General features: G+C 45.7%; 1 protein-coding gene across 1 annotated transcript; it reads right to left on the bottom strand.

Annotated features, from left to right (window-relative positions):
- Window positions 1–1,363: 1,363 nt before the first annotated feature.
- Window positions 1,364–23,234, bottom strand: GCH1 (GTP cyclohydrolase 1). The gene is made up of 6 exons (XM_076345724.1): window positions 22,922–23,234; window positions 10,845–10,954; window positions 8,531–8,586; window positions 5,400–5,431; window positions 4,345–4,429; window positions 1,364–3,772 (listed from the first exon to the last, which is right to left on the bottom strand). The coding sequence occupies exons 1-6, from the start codon at window positions 23,232–23,234 to the stop codon at window positions 3,646–3,648; spliced, it is 723 nt and encodes a 240-aa protein (XP_076201839.1). The 3' UTR covers window positions 1,364–3,645.
- Window positions 23,235–24,615: the final 1,381 nt, after the last annotated feature.

Below are 24,615 nucleotides of genomic sequence, written 5' to 3'. Positions count from 1 at the left end.
GGAGGGTTGTTTCCAAATAGGACAGACCATTTGGGGGAAAAAAAAAAAAACCACAAAGGGCTGGAGGGGGCTTTCATTCATTACTCTTTCTCCATTTCTGACCACCACAGCATTCGCCCGCAAAGCCACGCTGTACCAGCAGATTCCCCGTCCCCGCCCACAGCCCAAAAACTTCTCTGGTTGCCTTTTCCCCACCCCGGCCTGGTTTATCTTGTGCTTCGGCACGGAGAAGTAGGTAAGAGATTAAATAAGCGATTGCTTTAATGCCTTCTTTTTTTTTTTTCCCCCCTCCTTTTCTCATCCAGGCTGCAGAAAAGCCTGGGCCAGCGCAGCCTGATGAGGGCTCCTGCCAGCGGTCGGCAGCTTGCAGGTCAGGCTCACCGGTCAGCGCAGCCACGGCTCCAACCGCAGCACAGACACCACCTGCCCCCCGAAACTGCCCGGCAGTACAGAAGAGCAAACGTTAGGTGTGAAAAGGGCTACACAAAGGGACTTCCCTGGAGCACGCAGGCAGAGCCTGCTTTCCTTCTGGTGGCTCTGGACGCTGAGAAGCGACAGGGTGGCTGCAGGCTGTCCACGGGTGTACGAACACAGCCGCACGCAGCCCCCCTTCCCTCTCTACTGCCCACGGGCAAAGCTTTGGCTACAACGCTCCTCGGGAGCCTGGGAATCTGTAAGTTTTGTATTTATTTCCCCCCTCCCCGCCCTTAATTTTGCAGTACCTGCATCCTGGGAGGACAGCGGGGAGGCTGGAGGACAGCAGGAGCGTCTTTAAGACAGCCTCCCCACCCTGAAGGGGCAGCACCGCTTCTGCTGGCACAGGCCGAGCTCATGGCTGTGCACGGTGGGGTGACCCAACCAAGACTTCGCCTTCAAGGCCTCTTGCTGCACCTGCCTCACGTCTGCTATTAGGATGTATTTGTTCAGGTAGTTTAAACATTTGGCCAGGAACCAGGTACTTCCTCAGTGAAGTGTGATGAGGCATCCAGAATGGCTTAAGAAGCGCACAGGAGGATGCTAAGCCCCCAACGAGGCTCGAGGTGTGCAACAGCCAGCCCAAAGCAGCCTCTGCTTCCCACCTTCCCTGCCCCCCTGGATTTGCTGTTGATTTCTCGGGCACCGAGGACCAGTAAGAAGGCGACACCAAATCTTGGGGTGGTTTTTTTTTTGCTGCCCAGTCAACAACCGGGGACTCAGCGGGGGACAACAGCAACTACTGTCCCAGAAGAGCAACCCAACACCTCATGACAGGCTTGGAGCACCTCCTAGTGCAGAAACAACCCCCGCCGCCCAAGGAGACGGGGCACGTGCCACTTCGTTGCGCGATGCCACGGCCTCCAGGTCACCAAGGATGCTAGCACTCCAAAGGATAATACTGTGCTTTAATGTTTTAGAGACAATGGACTTTTACGCGGTACAACAGCAGGCTGTATGTACTATACATATATACACACCGGTTGTAGTTAAAGCTTGTGTATTTGAACAATACCAATGTTCCAAAAAAAAAAAAAAAATAAATGCACCAAGTCTTACAACAACAAAAATGTGAACAAAATCCAAGGCCACAAGTATAGAGAGGTATGTTTTAAGGACTACGGGTCACATGGAAATAGAAAACAGTGGTGGCGCAATGCAAACTTTATCCTGAATAGAGATAAGTGGTTAAAATGCAACTTTTCATTACCTCAGGAGCAAGACAGCGTTTTACAGAGACTTAATTTCCAAACTAAAGCAAGGAAGAGAAACAAATGTACTAGTGCGTGCCCCTTTGGTCCTCAAATTCTCCTTCCAGTCGTTGAGCTAAAAAGAGAAGGAGCTTTACTCTGAACTTCAGGCAAGAAAGATTTAAGGCTTTTCAGCTGGGTACATATACTGAACCGGAAAGCGGCAATACCTGCTCTCAATCATTTAAGGAAAACAAATGCCATAGAGTTAGTGTATTTTAGAAATGTGCAATACATACCTTGTTTACACTAGCAGACAAACACTCTTTAGCACCTAACTCTACAGAATCCAGGACAGAGGATATCGTAAAAGATTTTTCCAATAATGCTGTGAAGGTCATCAAGGTAAAATTAGTATAATTAAACGCATGAGGTTGTCGCTCTTGAAAGTTCTTTAGGCCCAATGGAAATTTGACCAGACACGATTTTCATTTCGTTTCCAACAGGGGTTGAAGCAAGAGACAGGAATGTTGGTTAAGATCGAGCTTGCCAGACCAGGAACTGCCTTTTAGGTTAGCGTACAGAACATCTTGGAGTCATATTCGGCGAAGCAGATACGACTGTGGGAACCTGCATTGTGGGCATCCGACACCCTGGCTGACATTTTATTTTGTAAGTTTTGTCTCCCGTGCCTAGTTTGAGAAGGGTGGTTTTCATTTGCGCCTCATGTTTTCCCAATTAAGAGTTACAAAACACCCATTAAAATTGTAACAAAGTATAAGAAGTTCAGCCAAGTCCAGCTGACTGAAACTTTTTGTACCAATACTGCCACATACAGCGGTTGCCCCATACGCAGAAAAAAGTGGTTGAATTCATTTTGATGGCCCTGGAAATGCTTTTCTCAATTGCTCTTACGAAATAAGTTCTTGTCATTTCAGGTTACTTTGCCCCGAAACGACCTGCCGCCAGGCAGGAGAGGTACAGTGTGCTGCGTTCAGGATTTCAGTGCTCACCTTTGGTCCAACATTTTATGAGACGCAGATCTTGAAATACTTGAAGAGAAATCTTCGTTTTCAGGTTATCAGACTAGACTGAGCTTCTCAGTCTAACCCATGGAAATCCAAGAAGGAAAGCTCAAGATATAAACATCATTAAAAACCTCTTTGGCTACCTTAGCACTTTGCAGACAGGCTCTGGGGTTTTTTTTCCTCCCCTCTGTTAAAGTTTGCTTAAAAATAGTAAGAAACTGACAGTTAAAGTGGTCAGACATTCCGAGGCACAGAGAAGAAGGTGCATAAAACCCTTTATACTGAGATAAGACTGTGCCCCCAATAATTTAGAAGTTAATTCCCTGCACGTTAAGAGGCTAAGAAAAGCGTGTGTGTGTGAGAGAAATTTAAAACAAAAAAACCACACAAAAAAAGAGGGTTAATACTAGCAAGAATATAAAACACCACCAGAGGTAACATCTCAAAGAGGTATAACGTACATATCCAGATATTGAAACAGCCACTGCAGGACTTGTAATAAAATATAGCCAGAGATAATTGAGGACCACCCTTTCCAGCAGAGGTACAGTATTTGCAGCGTAAGTGGTCTTACAAGGATCCACAGCCTTTCAGTTGTTTCCTGTGCTGCTCCATATTTATTCTAACAAACGTAACTATTTCATAAATATCCATTTCACCCCCAAGCCCCACTCTTCTCCTAACAGCAGCATATTCTGCATTGCAGATGGAAAAACATTTCCAAAACCCTGTTCGTAGCTTGTAATTCTGTGACATCAGCATCATTGGAAATCCAGGAGAAGCCTACCTTATTGTTACATTTTTCATTCGCCATCAGAAGTCTTTTACTGCACAAAGACTATGACAACAATTCACAACAATTTAGTTTAAAAGTGAGATGTAGGAACAAGTAAGAACAGACAGTGACACTGAACAGAACAATCTCCAGAGTGCGTTTAGAGGATAACACAGTTTTAGCTCCTGATGAGTGTCAAGAATTCTTCACGGGTCTTTGGATCTTCCCGGAATACCCCCAACATTGTGCTGGTTACTGTCTTACTGTTCATTTTCTGTACCCCACGCATTACCATACACATATGCCTAGAAGAAATGAGAGAGAGGAGTCAATAAGTCAGGCATACTCAAAAGAAAGAAGTAATCCCACGAAGAGAGAGGCTTCTTACACGGTCACGTTAAATTCTGGGGAAGTGACAAAACCTCCACATCCAGAATGGACATCTGTCAGTAGTACCTCAGCTGTCCTCTGGAGAAAAGAGTCAAGTTCCCAGCCCCCCGCCTTCTCTCCTCTGATCCTAGCAAAAGCCCACCTTTCCAAGGTGCATTCTGATCACGGGGACGTGCCCGTTGCTAGTCCCAAGCAACTTGAGGAAGTAGAAGGTGCAGTGAGGCAGAGCACGGCCCCGGCGCAACTGGGACCGCTGACCACACTGCCAGCTGCCACATCTCTGCAGCGGATAAGGTAGGCCCCTGTTTTAAACGGCTCCAACCCACCAGGCCGTTTCGCTGAACGGGAGAGGATCACTCCCTGCCTCATAAACAAGCACGGCACACAGCTACCGCTGCCAAAGAGGCAACACACAACAGCTCTACAGCACACAGCTGGAATCACGCGCGGCCCGTACACCACCACAGAACAGCTCAGAGTAACTTACGTAGCTTCAATAACCACTCCAACTCCAGCGGGCTGTAAGGCTTCTGTGATGGCTATTGCAATTTGTTTGGTAAGGCGTTCCTGGACTGAAAGAACAACAGGGAGTTCAGACGCAGTGTTAAATCGGACTAGCATCAACACCACCACTATCTGCATAGCAACATTGCATCCTCACTTCCAAGTGTGCCTGTTCCCCACCACCCCCACACACGTACTGCTCTTCCTAAATAAATTTTAGTAGTACCAAATCTTATCTTATGTTTTGTACCCTGGAACAGACCTTTTATTGGCTTGTTTATGTTGGGAGTTGTTTTGCATTACACCTTTGCAGGAATTGCATTGCCATGACTTGTTATAACAGCTCTTAAGTTTCCTATTACACAGGTACATTTTCTTGCTCCTCTATTTTCTTTCAGTTTTTATGTATTTGTTCACTGGCTTTACTGCTGCACTAAATGGAGATAAAAAATGAGCAAATTAAGAGAGTCTATTGTCCTGCAAAGCTTTACTTCCCGCAGCTCTAGCACCCTCTATTCACCAGTCTGACATCTAATGGTCACTAACACTTCTATCCCCAAGAACAGGCCAAATTTAACTGCAGGACAGTGACAGCAGGCTGAGCCCAACCCAAGGCCTCAGATCCCGCAGCTTCCTCCGCTTCTCAGAGGCAGCGGGCAGGCAGTCCATAACATGGCAGCTCCCGCTCCATCTCTTCAGACAAGAATTCTTGAAGGCATCTCTCAAATTATCTGTAGGAGAGTTCATCTCCAGCAGCATCCAACTAGTTTAGTTATTCCTGGCAGCTGTATCTTGTAGCACATTTATCCTCTGAATCAGTTACTGCCTACATCTATTTTCATAGGCAGATTTTACTCCTCACTGGAAACATGTGACATTTCCATGACAGAGGATGACAGCTGAGAAACTCCTGTTCGAGAACACAGTGCTTTTCTTCACGCTAAAATTTGCACAGCTGTAGTCCACCTACAATTACCAGTACCCTGAGCTAGCTAGCAAAGGACTGCACACAACAAAACCAAAAATTCATCTGTTTACCTTGTAATCTTCTACTGTATATTTCCACGATCCTAAAGGAGAAAGGAAAAAAAGACAATGTTATACTTATTCCTATCTAACCATTGTCTGATCGTCACAATTAACTTGACACGATCAAACAAGATCACTGTACGGATCTGTGTCCTTCCTGGAAATCTACACGACATCATGCTGCTGCTCAGCCCCTGGCTGGCACGGCTCAAGGACCTCCCTTAGCACATCACTGTGTTTAGTGACAGGTACCCCCTACCTGCCACCCCAGAGACTGTTTCAGGGGCAAACCTGTCACTTCTCCTTAGAGCTTCTTCTGCTGGCTGTTACTTTTGAATTACTTGCAACTGTGTGATGCAGGTGGGTGGTGGTACAAGGGAATCCATGCCCAAAGACTCCCTGAAAGCTAATCCTTGAACTGAGATCAGACTAACTCCTTTTGCTTCAATCTAAACCAAATGCTGTTTTAAGGACAATTCAGAATTGGGATTCCCAGAAGGCTACTGAAATTAAGCAGGAGATGTTTTGGATTCTTGCATTTAACCGCAGATTTAACTAAGAACAACGAGACAGAGTTGTTTTTATTTAAAACAGATACTCGCCACCCATATATCACACCATCCTTCACATTTCAGTGCAGCGTTTACCTTAGTGCTCCTCTCAAACGTGACTTCAAGTTTAAGCCATTTGTGGGGCAATGCAAGTGATACTACCATCATTTGTAACCGCAGTACATTTAAGAAAAATGTAACTCACACATTTAAGAAAAATCTTATAACTGCTCTGTAACTCAATGGGTTACTCATGCCAACCGCAAATCCTTAATAACACGTCAAGTGGCCACGTAAAGAAGTTGCTACAGAAAGCTTCAATACCTGTCTGGTCAGGCTAGACAAAAAACAGACACTGGCTGGCAGCCTGAGGCTTTAGTTACAAGAAACATTTCTGACAATGAGGCTTGCGTGCTGTTTTGGAGAGAGAATTATATGCAGAAACTCCCCTCCAGAAATGAAATAGTTGTGTTATAGCTATTCTAAACGAAGCAACATAATATTTAGATTAAATATATGGAGAGGAAACAAGCTGATGCTGAGATATTTTTACACTGGTATTGCATATAAGAAGTCCTATAAGCATGTTTATGTAAAAACAGTTATTTGCATTAGCATTTTCAAGCCTGAGCTTAAAATCCAAAGAAAGATGTTTGTTTACTGAATACAGGTCATCCACAACTACAGAAACTCACCACATTAGACTAATCCTATTACGAAAGATTAGGTCTACAGTACCAACAGCCTCACAAATCTTTGTTTGAACACTGGTTGCATTATATAGGGCACGAAAGGGAAACACTATTTGGCCCACCAATCTCTTCATGGTAAGCACTCAAAAACAAGTGAGGACTGAGAACATTTTGTTATACAAAAATCTAATCTTTTCATTATTGCAGTATATGGGAGTTTTACCCTAGCTTGAAAAAAGAGGCAAAATTTAACCTTTCAAGCACAGCACAGGAAGCCCTGCACATATCCATGCATGTTTCTATACTGAGAATAAGTAGTAGGAAAATTGTACACTTCTAGCACCATGTTGCCACTTGCATTAAAAAAAAAAAAATCACCAAAGCCAGTTTCGAGCTCTTGTTTACATCTGCAATTCAGAAGTAACTAGGGACCAGAGCAAGCACAAATCAACTGATGCATATTTCAAATGCGATCCTTAATCCTGCATTCAAGCCCTGCAGAAATGAAACGAAGTCCTAAAGACGGTCTCTTCAGGAAGGATGTTCGCCTTCAGAAATCCAACTCAAAAAACCCCTCACCACTTAAAAAGATCCAGCCACACGAGCGCCAGCCAACACACAGTGCAAGCCATGAACTGCCACACAGACATCCCCAAGTGTAAGCAGCTACAGAAGGCAAAGTCTTTCGCCCAGCAGCTGCAGTGCTGTCAGCTCAGAATCTCACCCTACAGCTTCAGCAGTTAGGTACAGCCACAAAAAACATTTACGAAAAGATTTAAGTGTTGAACTGCCTGTTTCAGCCTTTTAATCGGAGCAAAGTACACTCTGTAAGCACTGCTAGACGATGTGAAGATGGCCTCCCTGCAATATGAGTTACATTAGCAAAGATGTCACCTCCAAGGGCCCTTCCGCTTCCAAACCAAATTCACTGTTGTGCAAGCAGAGCACAGAATAGAGCTGACTGACTTTAAAGCATTTTAGTGTCATACCCTACACATTTCTTACCCCCTAAGAAAACCCAGCAGGCATGCAGATTTACAAGGCTAATTCTCATTAGTATTACTGGAACTACAGCAAGATTAACAGACATTATCAGGGAAAGTATAAGCAAAACCTATGTGGTCTTTCTGAACTACAGCCAATTTTTCAGATTCATTTCTCAAGAGAGACCCTTCCACTCTGGTCCCCCAGTAATCTGCTTATTGAAGGGATCTACCATCCCCTTCCTCACCAGGACTAGAATGTGTCACTTGATAACAAGACTCAGCGCAACAACTGATCCAAGGGCACTTGCTGAGGAAAAAGCTATTTTACTAACAAATGTATTTCTCAAGTGTATAACTGCTTTGTTTCTTAGGCTGAACCTTATCTATAAAATCTACCCCACGGGTCTCTCAGCAGGTCTCGAGTGAAAGAAAGAAATGCCAAATTTATCTGTTAGCCGACTCTTCAGATAAAAGCTTTAGATTCACATTCTATCCATAGAACGTGTTCATTTACAGTTTGGAAGTTTTGGATTTTTGTTCTTATCGGTCAATATACACAGAAGTAGTAAACTGCTAGAGATCCCCACTGGTTTTTGTGGCCTGCCTTAGAACGTGACCAAATCCTCTGTTGTTCTTGCTTCTGTGCTCCCTACAGGCACCAATGCTTTGGATGAACGTACAAAAGCGTTACGGCTCTACTACAGTCGACTGATGTGAATTAACACAGAGCTCTAAGATTTATCTGTCCTCTCCACAAAAAAACCTAATGCTGAGGATTGGTCTAAATCCAAATCCAGGACACAAAATGGGCTGAGCTTTAGAGGGGGACCAGATTAGAAAGATTAGCACAGTTAGCACAGCTTGGAATCCTTTTTACAAATTCGCATCACTTTCATTACACTAACACTTACCTAGCAAGCTTGCTGAGGCCAAGGACTTGTTTGTTAGGAAGATAGCCAATATGTACCTAGACAGAGGAGAACAAACCATTAACAGAATCAAAACCACACTTCCAAATGCCTATGAAACTCATGCATAGAGAATGAGATGTGCATTTGCCCCAGAACTAACTCTGGAACAGTCCAGAAGTCCTAGCATGTGGGAGGAACATGCCACCATGCAAGCCTGAAAAATTGTGGAGCTAACGGAGACTGTAAATGCCTGGTGAGGTCAGTGTCCTGGTGAAGAACAGGTAAGTTTTCTGAGGGGGAGAAAAATCACAACTCTTCAAGAGTCAAGGCTTATGTTCCAAGTCTCAGGAATGCTACAGAGTTTTACTACATTTGGGTACAAAAAGCAGTCAGTTACTCAGCACAGCGCTGTTCATCTAAAATAAACATGCTTTTCTTTCAAGACCTAAAAATGGATTTAGGGAGCAGGAGGGAGAGGGACTGTACTTTACTTCCAGTGAAAGTTCTGATGGCAAGAAATACTTAGCCACCAAAATCAGGCTGCACTTGCTGATTTTTTTTTTTCCCCTGCTTTGGTAGTACCATAGATCACTGTATAATTAAGTCAGCTTCCATCCTGCTCGAATACGGATTTGCTGAACATTCATACTGAACACGTAGTTGCACTAAGGTGGAATAAGTTCTTGAGAAGAAAAGTGCTCAGATACGAAGGTAGGGGGAAAGCCATTTAGCTTCTTGTTTTTAGAAAGCAACATAGGCTACTGAATTCAAGTGGGTTTACAGTTATAACAGATTATAAGCCAGCGTTTGTGTCACTATACCAGAGACTTGAAAAATTAGCCAAGATACAGTAGGGGAGTGTCAGTGTAGGATTCTGTCTCAGCGCTTTGCCTAGAGGCCCCATCTCAGAATCCTGTATTGCTGTACCTGCAATTAGAGGTACCACAGTGCACCTAATTACCTGGCTAACTTGCTCATTCCTATCACTTCTGTTGGGTAATCAACCCACTGACACCTGAAAAGACATGAAACATTTCAGATAAAGTAAGAGACATAACTTAGAAACAAGTGTTGAATCCTGTTCCCCATAGAGTGTTTTTGTGAATTTCTTAATTCCATTTAAGATAGAACTGCAAATACCAGACCTACTGGTCCATATTTGCAGCCTGTTTGATGTACCCAACAGGAGAATGGTTAGTCTGAGAATATTTAGAGGCATACCAAGTCATTTAGCAGACCATTATACGAGCAGGACCAATTCGGTGTTTGCGAGGAGATTTCTCCAAACCACACAGGCTAAACAGCTAGATGTAAAAAGAATGCATATATTGCCACAGGAGTAACGAAGAGAATATACACAGTACGTGTAACTAAGAATAACAGGCAAAATAGAAAGCTTGCACAGAAAAGGAAGTTACCTTGTTTTCCAGTATAAAATACTAGCAGTAAGAAAAGAAAGCAGATGAAATTGAGTTGACTCAACTAAATAAACGGCTGGTTTCTGTTCGGGTATTTTATTTTTGGGAGACAGTTTACCTGGAACACATGTGGTACCGATCGAATTTTATAGACAACAAAAGCACTTGCTACTCTCTGGCCTGTGAGTACTTTATGGTAGAACAGATGGATCAGAATAAGCTCCATCCTTCTGTGCTGATATGGGAACGAAGGGGCCGAGATGTGCAGAAGGGACTATCCACTCCAAACTCTTCATCATGTTTACAGCGGTTAACTTGAGAATTTTTATTTTTCAAGTTGTTGGCATCACAATTTCAACACCATCTGAAACACCAGCCCCTTTCACGGGACTCCCAACCTAAGCAGCCTCCTGCTAGTCAGTTTTGACCACCCCCTCCCTGACTGGGCTTGCTTATTTAAGACAGGGCTGCTAATCAGAAGTTTGTTCCACTCGCAGGGGTTCCTGAGATGAATGTGCACTAGATAGCTCTGAGCCAGAAGCTAAATCCATGACAGAGCCAGCGTGCAGGGTGAGTCGGTTTAATATCAAGATGTCTGCCCTCAAGGCTTGCTGCTGCTTCACGAAGAAGAGCTTTGATATGAAATGTCAGAAACCATTAGATTACTTAGACTAGGAAACATTGAGCATTATATTTTAGGAACTTAAATCCAAATAAAACTCACATTAAGGAGGTCTTCCTTATTTGTATTCTGAAGATTAACTTCTAGAATCATAGCCTTAAGCAGTAAATACTGATAGCTTTAAAAGCTTTGTAGTTACAACTACAAAGTCTTTTACATGTACTTTAGGTCTTTTAACATGTATTCCCACATTTGTTTCGTGAGGAAGAGTTACCTTTCCAACAAATGGAACGAGGTGATGCTCACACAATGAGAACATGTCTATGTCCTTCACAATTACCATCTCATCATGATCTTCATCAAAGATGGCGTCATTCAGAACATCTGAAATTAAACATTTGCATTAAAAAAATATATATATATATATGCACAAGCATGGAAGGTTCTTCCAGCCAGTATCTGAGAAAGCTTGTAGCAAGAGCATAGCTCCTTCAGAACTACAGATTTCAGGGTTAAGATATGGGAGGCAAGTAACACCACAAGTACACTTTGGTTTGCAGATGACCACACAATTGCTACAGTGCTATGTCAGACTACCTACATGCTACACCAGAAGTCAGCCTATAGTGTTTTATTTAAAGAATAGTTTGAGCCCAGGTTAGAACGAGTCTAGTCTTTGCAGAATTACTGACATCTTAAGAGCAATTAAGACTACAGCTGATAAAGCCAGTGCTGAGGAGGAGAGCACATCTCAAAGTGGGCTTCCGTTAGTGCTTCCACATACCACAAGCAAAGCTGAGCCTCAGGTTTGAGAAAAGCTAAGCCATCACAGCAGTTTCTTCAAACAGTACCACACCAGCATCACTACCTTCAAGGAGGCTTTGTACACAAATAAGATACTCTTATTTCATCCTGAACCACACCAGCCAGCAGCTGTTTAGGCATACACAAAACTCGAAGAGACAGATCTGTATTCACAGATCGGGGGAGAGATTTGCTGTCCTGAAACCGAAAGCAGGCATGCACATGCATACTCCAGCCTAGTTCTGCATCTCAGAGTTAACAGTGAATTGAGGTGGAGAAACCCGCAAAGATAGAAGGAAGAAGAGACAGCTCAGTAAGAAAAGGAACATATAACGTGACACTTTGCTAGCCTCAGAGCTCAGCAGAACAGATCCTCAGTTGATTTTCCAGATTTAGCAGTCCCCTGACACGTCCACACGCAATCCTGATACAGGTTACAGCAGATCACTATAGTCTCCACAAAGACTGCAGGCAGCTGGACCATGCTTGCAGAGGTTAAAAGTAGAACAGCCTTTTGAAGGACAAGAGAGAAGAGCTGTATAGAAGGGGGGGGCGGAGAGAAGGAGGGGGGAAAAGGGAGAATAGCAAGAGAGAACTAGCTGTACAGAAGGGCTGATAATCAGAACAAAGAACTCTGCAAACAGTTAGCTTGAAGCCACGCTGACTACTTGGAGTTACTTCCAGGAACCAGAGTCACATACACCATGGCCAGAAGGGGAACCAGGGTGCTCAGGGACTGCCCAGCTTCATCCATGGTGGAGCTTAGCACCTGCAGTGGCAATTACACAAATCTAATAGTCTTGTCTGCTCTACTTGCCTTTATGCCTTCCCCTGACATGCACGTACACCTAATGGCCACCATCTGTTGTCGATAACGTATTATCATCATGGAGCATTTTAATTTCCTGCTTGCTATCAGCACTACACAGGTAACCCTGGAAACTGTGCACAAGATGTTCTGCCTGCGACGCACGTTCTTTCCTGAGAAGGGCTGGCAACCTGCAAGACAGCGAGGCTGAACCTCAGAAGGTTTTTGATCAGGTCAGAGAGCAGGAGTAGGGGGCACAAAAGAGGCCAGGAAACAACTCTGTAAAAGCACCTGATTTTGTTCTTCAAATTTCAGAGTCTAGTTTATACCAAACACTGTTGGAGAGGATTTTGATTACCTGGGGAGCATCACCCAGCTGTGTAACTATGAATTCAGCCAGGAATAGCCAGAATCCAAAACAGAGCAGGCTCAGAGGAGAGGGAAGGGGAGACAGAGCAGCTGTCTGGGTTCTTAGCTCCCTCCTGCAGCACTCTGCAGACGTGCCATTTCTACAGCAGAAAGGCAAACAGTGGTTTCACAAAACCTGCTACTATGCCCATTATTAAAACAAAATCCAAACAGATTCACAAAGCATCTCCAGAGTGACTGCTGCTGTTATTAGACCACCAGCTTGGCTCATACCAGCCTTGCCAGGAGCATATCAGAGCCCGATGTTAGATATGGATTTACGTCAGCACACTTGCGAAGCAGACTGTTCAGAACAATCAAAAATGGCCACATTCTCATTAAGTCATGGTAATGTGTGATGCAGCATAAGGCCAAAGCCACAACAGAAGGTACTTCAGCCATGAAGTCTCATATATATGTACATATATATGCATATACACACTTATTCATGTATAAAATAGCTACTAACAGATCCTTACAAACTTCATCTAAGGAATCTATTACTGGAATCCTGAAGAGCCGTGTTGTATCACGGAGACAGCTGTTAGGCCTATTTTAAAGCTGGGGGAAAGAGAAGGTTGAGTGACCTGTGAAGTACCACACAGGCAACTTAAGGAACAAAACGCATCCTTCTCACAGCTAAAGCAATCAAACAGGAACACAAAGGTCATCCATCCTTCTTGCATATCCCCTCTTAGGCTACAGCCCAGAGTCACAGCAGTTTGGGCAATGCCCCCTCACAGCCAAAGGAGTCTGAGAGGTGCATAAGCAAACAGATCCGTGCATCAAGAATATAACCACACAGCTGTGGGGTGCTTCTCATTTATACAGGTCTTGCCAATTTTGCACCTTAGGTTTATTGAATATTAGTGGCAAGTTGCAGCCAGATCACAGGTGATACCTGCTCAGACACATAACTTCTGCAGTAATGCCTGCAGCAAGGTGTGCTGATTTTAAGTCAGCACCAGTTATTCCTTGAGAAGGAGGGCCAGAGCCCGTAAAGGAAGAAACCAGCTTAGCGTTAGCCCCTCCAATAACCCCTTCACAACTGCCAGATGGTACAGGGAGACAAAGGTAAAACAAAATGTGAGACTGAAGGCCCCTACCCGAGTAAGTGGCCATGGTGTTAAGAGAGCCCCAGTCACCTCCATCCTGCTCCAGTCCCTCCTGCTCACACTTCACAAGCCTGTCCTCCTGAAAATAAGCCTAGCTTGAAGCCTGCCTATCCCTTTACTTCCCCCTTTGAAATCCAAGCCTTGTGTTGACAAAAGAAAAGTTAGGTAAAAGTAGCTGTGACAAGATGCTGTGCTATGTCCCACTGCAGCACTTGCTCTCGGTAATTACACAGGAGAGACTTGTTTGGCAGAGACTCAAACACTCTGTGCAGGGAGGCAACACCATTTTATCTAACTTTGTCTGGGTTTTTGCCCTTTTTTTTTTTTTTTTTTTTTGAAGTCATTCAATTTGCAACAGCATCAAACGGGGCCCTGACAAGCTCAGCCTGCAGCACATGTTCTGGAGAACTTAATAGAGCTGAAAAGACAGAAGGGAAAACAGGGCCTCAGATTAACCAGGCCAGAAGCAAAGCTGGGGAGAAATCTGTGCCTCTTTTCCTATTCTTTCATTCCACCTACCAGGGCACACTGCCTGCTTCACTAGCTTGATTTCGGTTTCCTCATTTGGAGGCCCCAAAACATTTACTCTTGCCACTCAGGGCAAGATCTGAAAGTTGTGTTGTCCCTCCCCAGGCCTGTCCTGGTTCACACAGAGCAATGTGGCTGTTACATTGGCTGCGTCTCAGCTCTGAAATACCCACCTGCCCTTCCAATGCAACTGCATCTTGTCCATCCCTTCTTCCTGCAGCACCAGGATCTTCAAAGCAAAAGCTCAGAAGTCAACAGGGCTTTCAGAGGGAAGGAGAGCTAGAAGGAAATATTGCTAGCTTGGTTTCCTGACAAAGCAAGGCACCTGCAGCTCAGATGGGCTCCTCCTCAACAGGCTACTTTTCCTTAGTACGAAAAGGAAATTCTTCCTCCCAAATGAAGCAACACTTTTACTCCCTCCAAGTACCACCTACGCAATCACCCACATCAGTAGGACAGGACTAGTGTCTCCTCTGCTAGCAAGAAGATGGGCATGTTCACACATCGTCCCTTGGCCTCTCACAGTCATACCTCCCTCACTCTGCTTTTATTAGTCACAGCTATGCTCAAGTGCTGCCACCAAGCCCTGTCTATAAGCCAAAGGAGACTGCAAATAACACCATTTTCATTCTCCACCACCCCAGAAAAACTAAGGGAATTTACTGCTTAAGTCCTTAAGCCTAGACACATCATGTTAATGAAAAGCTAAGATTCAAATTAAAATATATGGCTGGGAGGAAGGGAACAAGCATTATATGCACAGTCGGGGCACTCTCTAGATTATTCCAGTTGATTTTTCCTTCAGCCCAGAGTTCAAGTCCTGTTGTAGAAACTTCAATGGGCTGCTAAAACTGAACAGTCACCTCTGGTGCAAGTTAACTCCTGAAACAGAGCAGAATTAATTTTCCCCTTTAGCTTCAAAAAGAGTTGATAAAAGCAAAAAATCAGAATTGGATGAAGACAGAATGAGAAAGACCTTTCAGGATTTTGCGTCAGAGCTAAGCAAAAAGACCTGTTGCTATAGAAACTATTTGCATGGCTTTAATGTGACACAGACAAGCAAAAGCACCTCCGGCAGCCAAAGAAGCTAGAGCCCACCCGGCAGCTGGCTCAGTAGGTGAAGGGAATGAAGGATGGCAGCACTCTGCAGAGCAGCACTGCATCAGCTTCACAGCACTTCAGATGTCCCATTTTTACTATGCCTGGGACAGAAGACTGAAGTGATGTAGGTTATTCTCACTATCAGTTAAAGTACTTCCCCACGGTGTTAAGTTGCCCCACTTTAGAGGAGTCAGACTGAGGATTGTTCAGTGTCAAGAGGATGAAGACAGTTTCAGAGATTCCCTGATACTGTTCCTTGAGTTCATCCATCCTGGCAGAGACGTAAGGCACAAGGTTCTCCTGATACCCATTACACAGGTCCAGACTGTCCTCACTGACGGCCCCTATGCTCTCCATGGTGACCCATAAGTCGCAGCAGGCAGCTGAGGCCGTCATAGGAATGGGTTCAGGCCAAGGGATGCAGACGTCCTGTGAGGGCGGTGGGGCAAGTCACACCATACCAATGCCCGTTAGCTTGAACAAACTAAAGTACAGGCTGGGGTCAGGTACCTTCTGCTCTCCCGGGAACACAGACTGAGTTACACCAAAACCAGTGGCAGGGGACCTTGCATGAACTAGGAACAGGTCGTGGTTTGGAGGATACTCCAGAACAGCAGTGCCGTGAGCCAGAGCCCAAAGGCTAACCATTCATTAAGGTATGCTGGCAGATACCCTTGCCTCTCTCAGAAAGAAGTTCCTCTTCATCTGAAGACAGATGTAATTGACAGAGCAGGAGCCATGAACTAACAGCTGAATGTGTGGTAGGGAAACCAACTGACTACAGGGTCAGAATTAAATCTGGAAGGAAATTGCTATAAAAACCTTTCAGTTGCTGCTGGGTAAGCAATAAGATGTAGAGTCAAACTGAAATGTTTTATTTATTCATGCGATGACGCTACAGGATAACTGTAGTTAGAGAAAATATTCCAGACAAGAAACAAGTTATTGCAGCTTTTCAGTATTAAAAAGGTACCAGGAATTTATTATGCATACAGAGAAGAGAATCAGGCTACAAAAACACTCATTCATATAAAGAGAGTTTGTACTGCTGCAGAAAGTTAATGACTTCAGGTTGCTAAGAAAGGGGGTGGTCTGGGTATGCCATTTGCTTCAAAAGTCTTGAAGAGCTCTAGAAAGAGCCTAAGATGCCACATTACTATTTAAATAGGCAGCAGAGTTCAAAAGCTGCAGAGAAAATTAAATGAGCACTATGTGGCTTCCTTGCCACAACATACCTTCCTAACAGGAACCAAGAGAAACCTCAGACACAAAAGAATTTACAAGTTTACGACTAGTATTTCAGATTTCATCACTGCACGCCAAAGGACTAGAAACAGACATTCAACTTCAGACAGGAACATTTGCTTCAGAAGCAAATCTTAATTCCGCAGTTACCAAAAGAGAGGTGAACCAGATGTGTAATTTAAGGCACATTTCATAAAAGCAAAGACAGAGGAAAAACATCATTGCTATTCAACTAATTCTGGCCATCATTTGTACAGATTCGTTTATTTTCCTGTAAGACACTTTCCATGTTGCAGTGAGAGAGTCAAGTCTATTCATAAGAGATCAGTTATTGCAGACTCTCAGATGAAGCTACGATTAGGTTCTAGAAGCTGTTCTCCGCCAGGAGGTTTATTAATATGAGGGAAAGCAAGGTTATGGAGATGCTCATTGAAATGGTTATTGAAATCCTGATACATTTTAATGTCTCATGTCATAGAAGATGCTGAAAGTCCCCCCCATCCACACTTCTTTCTGAAATTGAAACAAAGGAAAATCAGAGAAGGTGAAACACCACTTTGGAAAAGCAGCTGCATGAAGAGATCAGAAGCCTTTAATAGTTAAGATCCAAGAGGTTAAGAAATTTAATAAATTCCTGACAAAACCCCAAACAAACTTGATGTTACTTGAGCATTAATGGGCAGGGGAGATCATCCTGGAAAGTCCTACAGCCCTAGTTCCCAGCAGAAGTTTTGCTGCATTGAGTACCTGTTTCAGCACGGTAGGCTTCACTCATGTGGGGGTAGAGGTTGAGGAAAGAAACCCCCAAGAACCTTAACCCGGTATCGCCCACCCTCTGGTTTACAAGAAACAAGCCATGGCCATACCACAATAATGCTGATGTAATAGATTAGACTGTTGCATCTATGCGAAGCAAGAGAACTTGCAGTACCTTGCTTCCAGGAAAGAATGAAGGAACTCACCAGCTCTTAGCAAAGGGCAGTGCTGCTCGTCAAACAGCCTTGTTTGTTTAAGGCACTGCCTGTCTATTTTTACGTAGCGATGCTTAGTACCTCTCATCCACAGCAAACTGAGTAGGCTTGGAAAAATTTATGAGCTTACACCATTGTTGTAATCCGTCAAAACACCAAATCCACACAGACAAGAAGATGAAGAAGAGCGTATTAAGGTTGCATTTTTTCACCCTTCACCATAGGAAAAGCACATAAACTAATGAGAGAGGAAAAGCAACATACACACAGTTCAGCAGGTGTTAAATCTACTGTATGAGACCTAATTAGTTGTTATTTGCTTTAAAATAAAAGCTGCACAGTAGAGTCACTTAGCTTCCAGGCAAATAAAGCATACATGCAGCCTTTCAAACCACAGAGGTTCAGAAAGCAAAGTTATCCTCTCCCAGTATTTCCAATTTTCATTTCCCTATTAAACATGCTGAAAGGGCAGCTGAACCTGCCAACATGCTTGAAAGCTAACATACCTACCAGAAAAGTCTTCCAGCCTTTATTCATGTAACAACTATCGCCATTACCAGCAAGTACACTGTTTAATGAACATGCTGGTTTTCTTAGAGTGCTTATGGATGATGAAAACAAGTTCACTGTGCTGCAGATGCAGGCAGCTTGTTCAACCTAATGCTTCCTACAGGACTATACAATCAGAACCAACTCCTTATGATTTACCTTTTGAAGCTAGCATCGTTGACACTCACTGTAACTGACACTGTTTCTGTAACTTATCAGTTAGCTCTGCTTAGCAAGATTGATTCTGAAGTCTGAAGTCTTCAGCTTCAGTTACAAGTTAGTACTGTCTGCAATCTTGTATTTCCATTTATTCACTCATTTACTGCATTTGCACATGCTTGTGCTTTGTAGTATTTATATATAGACTCAGACAGCACCTCCGAGTATGACATTAAGCCTTTAGTAAAAGGAGGGACAGATCTGTCAAGGTTTAGTCTCTGTGTGGCAGGCAATTGCCTGAATCAACTATAAGAAAGCTAACTGCAACTGGCTATCAACAGTCCTGCTCATCTTTATTAACCAAGAGGGCAGGTTACCATTTTGTAATATAATTTACTCCCAGAAGTATGAAGCTGATAGATCTGACCCTGGAAAAGAAAAAACATGTTCTTGGATGCTCATGCAGAAGCACTGCAGGAAACTGAAAAGTAAAACTTTTGGTATCCCGTCTGCTCTGCCATCCTTACCAATACATTAAGAGGTTTCTGTTGCAATGGCTGTTAGCCTACACAGATGCCCAAGCATGAACTGCTAGCATTTTTTAATCTGATTCCCCAGGTGGATTTTGTTTGAAGTCACTGGAGGCATTCTTGCTACTCCAATGAAAGTTTGATGACTAGTACTATAGAAGTGAGATCAATACATTTGAATACAATTTGTCAAAGAAAGAGGTTGAGGCCTTTAATAAAGCCAGGATTAATAAGAGAAAAGACATAATCTAGAAAGAACAGAAAGAGCCAGATTTAGACATTTAGCAAGTAAACTCTACTAATGGCTCTGAAATACAATACTGACCAGCTGCAGAACACAGATAGCAAAGATCAATAGGGGTAAAGCAGGAACACTGTTACTCTGCACTGTGGAAAACAAGCTAGGAAATACACACACAGTGGAAGCTGGAAAGCAGAATCAGCTTCTCTGCTATTCACATAAATCTGAATGGAAAGAAGGGACAGAATTTAGATGTAATCTTCCCTACAACACTACACAGTTAAGCTATGGGAAGTACAAAAATACAAATACAATCAGGTGTCATGGAAGCAAAGTGACAACACCCAGGAAAGGAGATCAAATGTCCAGCACATGCCCAAATGTATTATGTTCTCAGACACACGGTAACCAAAAGATCAAGAAAATAGTTTGTTCTTAAGAGTGAATTATCAATCAAGGCTCAAAAAGAAAAACAATACCCATTTGCTGCCTCGGTTGAAACCACACAACAGCTCAGCAGCTTCCAAAAGCTTTATGGGTTCCTTAAGCCAAACTCCCCACTTGCACCGCTTGGTCTTCTCCAGTGCCGCCACCACAGAGGACAGATTGCTGCAGGGCAGGTAAGGCCATCATCCCTCACCATACCCAAAAGCTTCCAGCAACCTGACTGCACTCAAAACCGTTCAGTGACAAGTAAGAGCAAGGCGCCACTCAAATCACTAACCTCTGAGAGCAGTGGGCAGCATTCAAGGCAGTCAGGTAGCTTAGTTATGTGACCAACCACATAACCCCCGTGTTCTCACTTAACAGCAAGCGAGGCTTGAGTCAAGCACATTAAACACTGAGGACCTCCCGCAGTGTACTTGCAGCTTTACGCTCTCCATCCTTCACTATATTTAATAATTTGGGAATATATCTATTACATCATTCTTTTTAATTTTCCATATGGGAACACAAATGTCATCAGAAGTGAATTGCTTTTCTCCTGCCTACCTAAGGCAGATAGTCAAGCAGACAAACTCAGAAGGCTGATTTTAAAGCCCGTAGCTGTACCAACATTCACTACCTTGGTTCGCCTTTGTCACTCTTTTCTGGCTGTACAGTCTGGCAACATTTCCATATACTGGCAAGGGCTGTGAGCCCAGCTGGAGACAGGTGCCTGTTGCAACACACTTTGCTTCTAGCCCTGGGTTTGTACGATCACCACCACAGACTTTTTCCTTGAGAAACCTTTTATGAAGAGGTGGGACTTACAGCTATTATAACTGTCTGTTATCTCCTGCCTGTTGGGAGGGTAAACTTGAACACACTCCTCATACATCCTGCAAATCACTGCTTTAACCTCTGCCTATCCAGACAGTTCCACATAAGGAGATGAATAAACTGCAAAATAAACCTGAGAAAACAAGAGGTCAGGTTTTTGCTGGGGTTTGGGTTGGTTTTTTATTTTTTGGGGGGGGGGGGGAGGGGGGGGCGGCATATTGTTTGGGTTTTGTTTTGGTGGTTTGTTTTTTGTTGGGTTTTTTTTTTTTCTTTTCTTTTCTTTCTTTCACAAGCCAGTTCCTGGTCTAGTTCACAGCCTGGCTAGGCAGACAGTTGTATTAGCATAACCAAGTGAACAGCACATCGGGATGCTGCAGTAGAGACAAATAGCAGGAGCTGCAGTCCCACAGCTAGCCTTGTTCCCAAAGACTTTGTAGTTGTTGGCTCTAGGTTTCACAATGTATTTAAAACTCTTCCACCAAGTGGAAGTTACCTCCATATCAACTCTCCCAGCCAGCTCCTCATCCACTAGTCATTTTGCTAGCTGCTGTGAACTTGACCTTCAGCTACAGCTCGCTCTTCTGTTTGGCTAGTACGAGTGGGAAGACTGGAAGCTGGGTGTTGTGCAAGAAGAGGTGAGTAGCTGGAAAGTAAAAGGATTCCCCACCTGACACAGGAAGGAATGTTAGTATCACAGCTTCATTTTATTTCCTAGAAAGGAAAGCAAAAAGCAGTCCAAGAGTACAGCACCCAGCAGTGACACTTTCTACTCTTGGATACAATACAGCTGAATATCCCAGGTGTGGATATTCAGGAGGGGACTATCCAGAACTACTCTGCTTAATGAAATGTACATGAGAGATTGGGACAGACTATTCAGGTCCCAGAGAATCCACACTGGAGCAGAAAAAAAGCTATTAAAAAAACCTTAAGGGAATGTGTGGCTCTGCACACAAAACTGGCAGCAAGGTAAGAGAAGACCTAAGATGGGCAGCAACCTCATCCAGGTTCAGCACAGAAATTCATGCTCAGACACCATCACTAAAAAATCCTTCTGCTAGAGACTGGCAGGATGACTGAGAGACCTCCTGTGTTTTACAGCAGTAAAGAGACACATGCAATCCCCAAATGAGGAAAGTTATTTCCAGTAGACAAAGGATTATTCTGTGAGACCCTATGAAACCTCATCTCAAACACACCGTGCAGCAGGACTAAAGGAAGAGGGGAAAGAGGATGGCCACTGCAGCCCAGAGCCTATTTCCAGATGTGAACCCGAAAACCTGGTTTGGTCAGAAAGGCAAAACAAAGATCGAGGCAGAAATACTCTTCCTGGGGGAAGCCAGGACATGACATCGGCACATAAGTCAGCCGTGAGTAAGTTAATGCTGGAAGTTATATGCAATCTGATTTCAGAAGAGACAACAGTTGAGAAGTGAAAAAGAAACTAAACACCAAATCCACCCTTTAAGCTGAAGCACAGTGCACTTACGAAAAGGACTCTGACGTGTTAGCAGAAGCTCCCTGATGCCAGCCATCCGCATGGTTCAGCCTTTTCATTCAGCTGCAACACCCTGATGCAGTTCTGGGGCAGGCTCAATACACCACTGCTGTACTCCGGAGAGCAGAACACGCTCAGCTCCTTTCTGATTCGCATTCAAAGGTCCTTGCTGACAGTGTTTGCATCCCTTACGCACTAACAGGAACTTGCCTTCTACTGTAAGAGGGAGCAGAAAGGGAAATTCCCCAGCTTCCCGAGCCCTTTTTTACCGTTTGTACTGGGTACAGTCCTTAGTGGAAAGGCTGAGAACAGGAAAACTGATGTAAAAAGTAAATTTTCAAGCAGGGTTTACCCTGCAATAGAACCAAGAGACAACTTTGGAGCTGCTGGTGATGAGGAGAACAAATCCCACCCAGTTCCTCTCCTCCTGCCCTCAGGGAGGGCCCGCAGCCAGCAAGCGGATAAGACACTCGCCTGGGGCAGGGATGTGAACCTGGGGTACCTCTCTACACTTGCATTCACTGCAGGGACCCTGAGATGGGGCAGCGATCTCCCCGGCCTCCTCCTGTCTCCTTAACGCCTCAAGTTTCGTTCCCACCTTTGCAAAACCTCACCTGATAAAAGCATCAGCAGAACAGGACCTTTTCTGAGAAAATTCAAGCCACCTACGTCTGCTAATAGAAGCCAGCGTTCCTACCCCTTCCGAACGCAGCCTAGCTCAGCTGGGGACAGAAGAAGGTACAATCAACAAGTTCCTGTGCCAGAACTTGAAAAGTTTACACCAGAAGAGGGAAAGCAAAAGCGCTTGCTCTGTTCACCAAAACCAGAAGCACAGAAGTTTATGACAGAATGTGAACTTTACCAGCGTGGAGTTTAAAAAAAAATAAATCGGGGGGTGGAGAGGACAGAGAGACCCCGAGGTACAGGTGTTTCTGGCACACATTGCTGATGACTTACTGAGGAGGGGCATCAGACGGACGGTACGGCGGCAGGGCAGCGGCGAAGCCCATTTTAAGAAATAAAGTAGGAAAGCCAGCACCACGGCTGGTGTCAAAGCCCCGGCTCCGCCGCCCCCGGCCCGGAGCCCTCCCCGGGGTGACACCCGCCCGCCCGGGGGGGAGCGGTCCCTACCCGAGATGGTCTCCTGGTAGCCCTTGGTGAAGAACTGCATGGCGGTGGCCGCCCTCCAGGGCGTCTTCAGCAGCCCCTGCCGCTCGGGGTCCTCGCCCAGCGAGCGCAGGATGGTGGTGTAGGCGGCCGCCAGGCTGGGCAGGCTCAGCTCGTTGTCCTCCTCGCTGCGGGGCCGCTCGCCCCGCCAGCCGTCCCCGCTCCCGCCGCCGGGGGAGACGCGCTGCTTCTCGGCGGCGGCCGCCGCCGGGGAGGCGGGGGGCGGCGGCGGCCTCTCCTGCCGCGCGTACCCGTTACAGCTCCGCGCCGCCTCCATGGGCCCCGGCAGGGCCCGGCCGACCCGCCCGCCGCCGTGCGGGCAGCGCGCTGTGGCGGAGCCCGTCGCCGTCAACGCTCCCGCCCGCCTCAGCCCGCCGCCGCCTCAGCGCTCCCGCCCGCCGCCTCAGCCGCTCGCTTTATACCGCCCGCGCCGCTGCCATTGGCCGCCGCCGCCGGCACGTCACCCGCTGTGTCATGAGCCGGCCGGTCTCAGCCCGCCGCGGCGCGGAGGGTCGCGGGGAACCGGGGGCCGGGGGATCCCCCGGGCGGGACCCGCCGGCAGAGAGGCTGGGCTGGCAGTACGGGGGGGGGGGTCAGCCCCCGAGCCGTTGTAGGGGAGCCCCCTCCATCGCTCCAGCGTGGGGAACGTCCGTGGGGAAGCCCAGGGCGAGCGGCAGGGCTGCTCCGGCAGAGGATGGGTGGGGAGGGTCCCGCTGGGATGCGGGTCCTTGCCACGTGCAGCAGCTCCCCGCATCGTTCTCCATTTTCTCTTCACCCTCTCAAACTTCGAGAGGTGGTCCTGTTCCCGCCAGGGTGACGCTGGCGCGTCCCGCTCAGTAGCTCCCCGCTGCTGCTGGAACACCATCATAACCGTTCTGGGGCGCTTTGAGCGCTGGCGGCGGGATGCATCCACCAGAAAGATCCCGGGAGTGCGTTTATCCTCCTTCGTGACAATCCCTACCACTTAATCACGGCTGGGTGTCGGTCCCTTCAAACCTTATGAGCTCTGCAGACACCTTCCCGCTGCATGGCTCATGTGCCCCGATGTTCTCCTGTTCCCACCTGCGGCTCTGGAAATGCGCCGTCCCTGACGATTGAGACCAAATTATTTCGGGGTTTCCGCGGGGATCTGGCTGGGACGTCACCCCTGCCAGCGGTTTGAGCATCCTCCATCCTCCAGGCACTTTTGGGGCAAATGTGGGAGACAAAGCGCAGCTTGTCTTTGCCAACGGCAGCTGTCAGGCCTTTCTGCCCCGGCCTCACTTAGGGTTCAAATGTTGTCGAACAAATAAATGCTGGGGCGAGTGGTTTGGAAGGGAGGTCCCCTCTGGCCGAAGCTATTCTGGGATTTTATGAGGTAGAAGCTGAGTCTTAAGGTTCAGCTGAGCATAGCGTGTGCACTCCATCGCCCATCGCCCCAAGCACAAGCGGGGTAACTAATATTTTCTGGATTACCATCAAAATAAATGGCCGAGATGCTAAGGGACACAGCAAAGCCCTCTCTTTTCACACGTCATCTGTCCGAAAGGCAGCAGGGGCAAATTCTCCCCCCTTGTGCCTAGGAAATGGTAAATTGCTGGGGAGATAAGGAGGGGAAGGAGCTGTCGGAGGGATGGGGCGCGGAGCATGACTCACTGGCTTTCCTCCGTCTCCTCCTG

Source organism: Aptenodytes patagonicus, chromosome 7 (genome assembly GCF_965638725.1).
Source record: "Aptenodytes patagonicus chromosome 7, bAptPat1.pri.cur, whole genome shotgun sequence".
Taxonomy (NCBI): domain Eukaryota; kingdom Metazoa; phylum Chordata; class Aves; order Sphenisciformes; family Spheniscidae; genus Aptenodytes; species Aptenodytes patagonicus.
This window is presented reverse-complemented; position numbering and strand designations above follow the sequence as displayed.

Coding starts and splice junctions, on each gene's coding strand:
- GCH1 (XM_076345724.1), bottom strand. CDS start 23,234: ATGGAGGCGGCGCGGAGCTGTAACGGGTACGCGCGGCAGGAGAGGCCG. Junction 5,432..8,530: donor GGCCTCAGCAAGCTTGCTAG/GTAAGTGTTAGT, acceptor TTTCTCCTTTAG/GATCGTGGAAATATACAGTA. Junction 3,773..4,344: donor GGAGTGGTTATTGAAGCTAC/GTAAGTTACTCT, acceptor CATTTCTTCTAG/GCATATGTGTATGGTAATGC.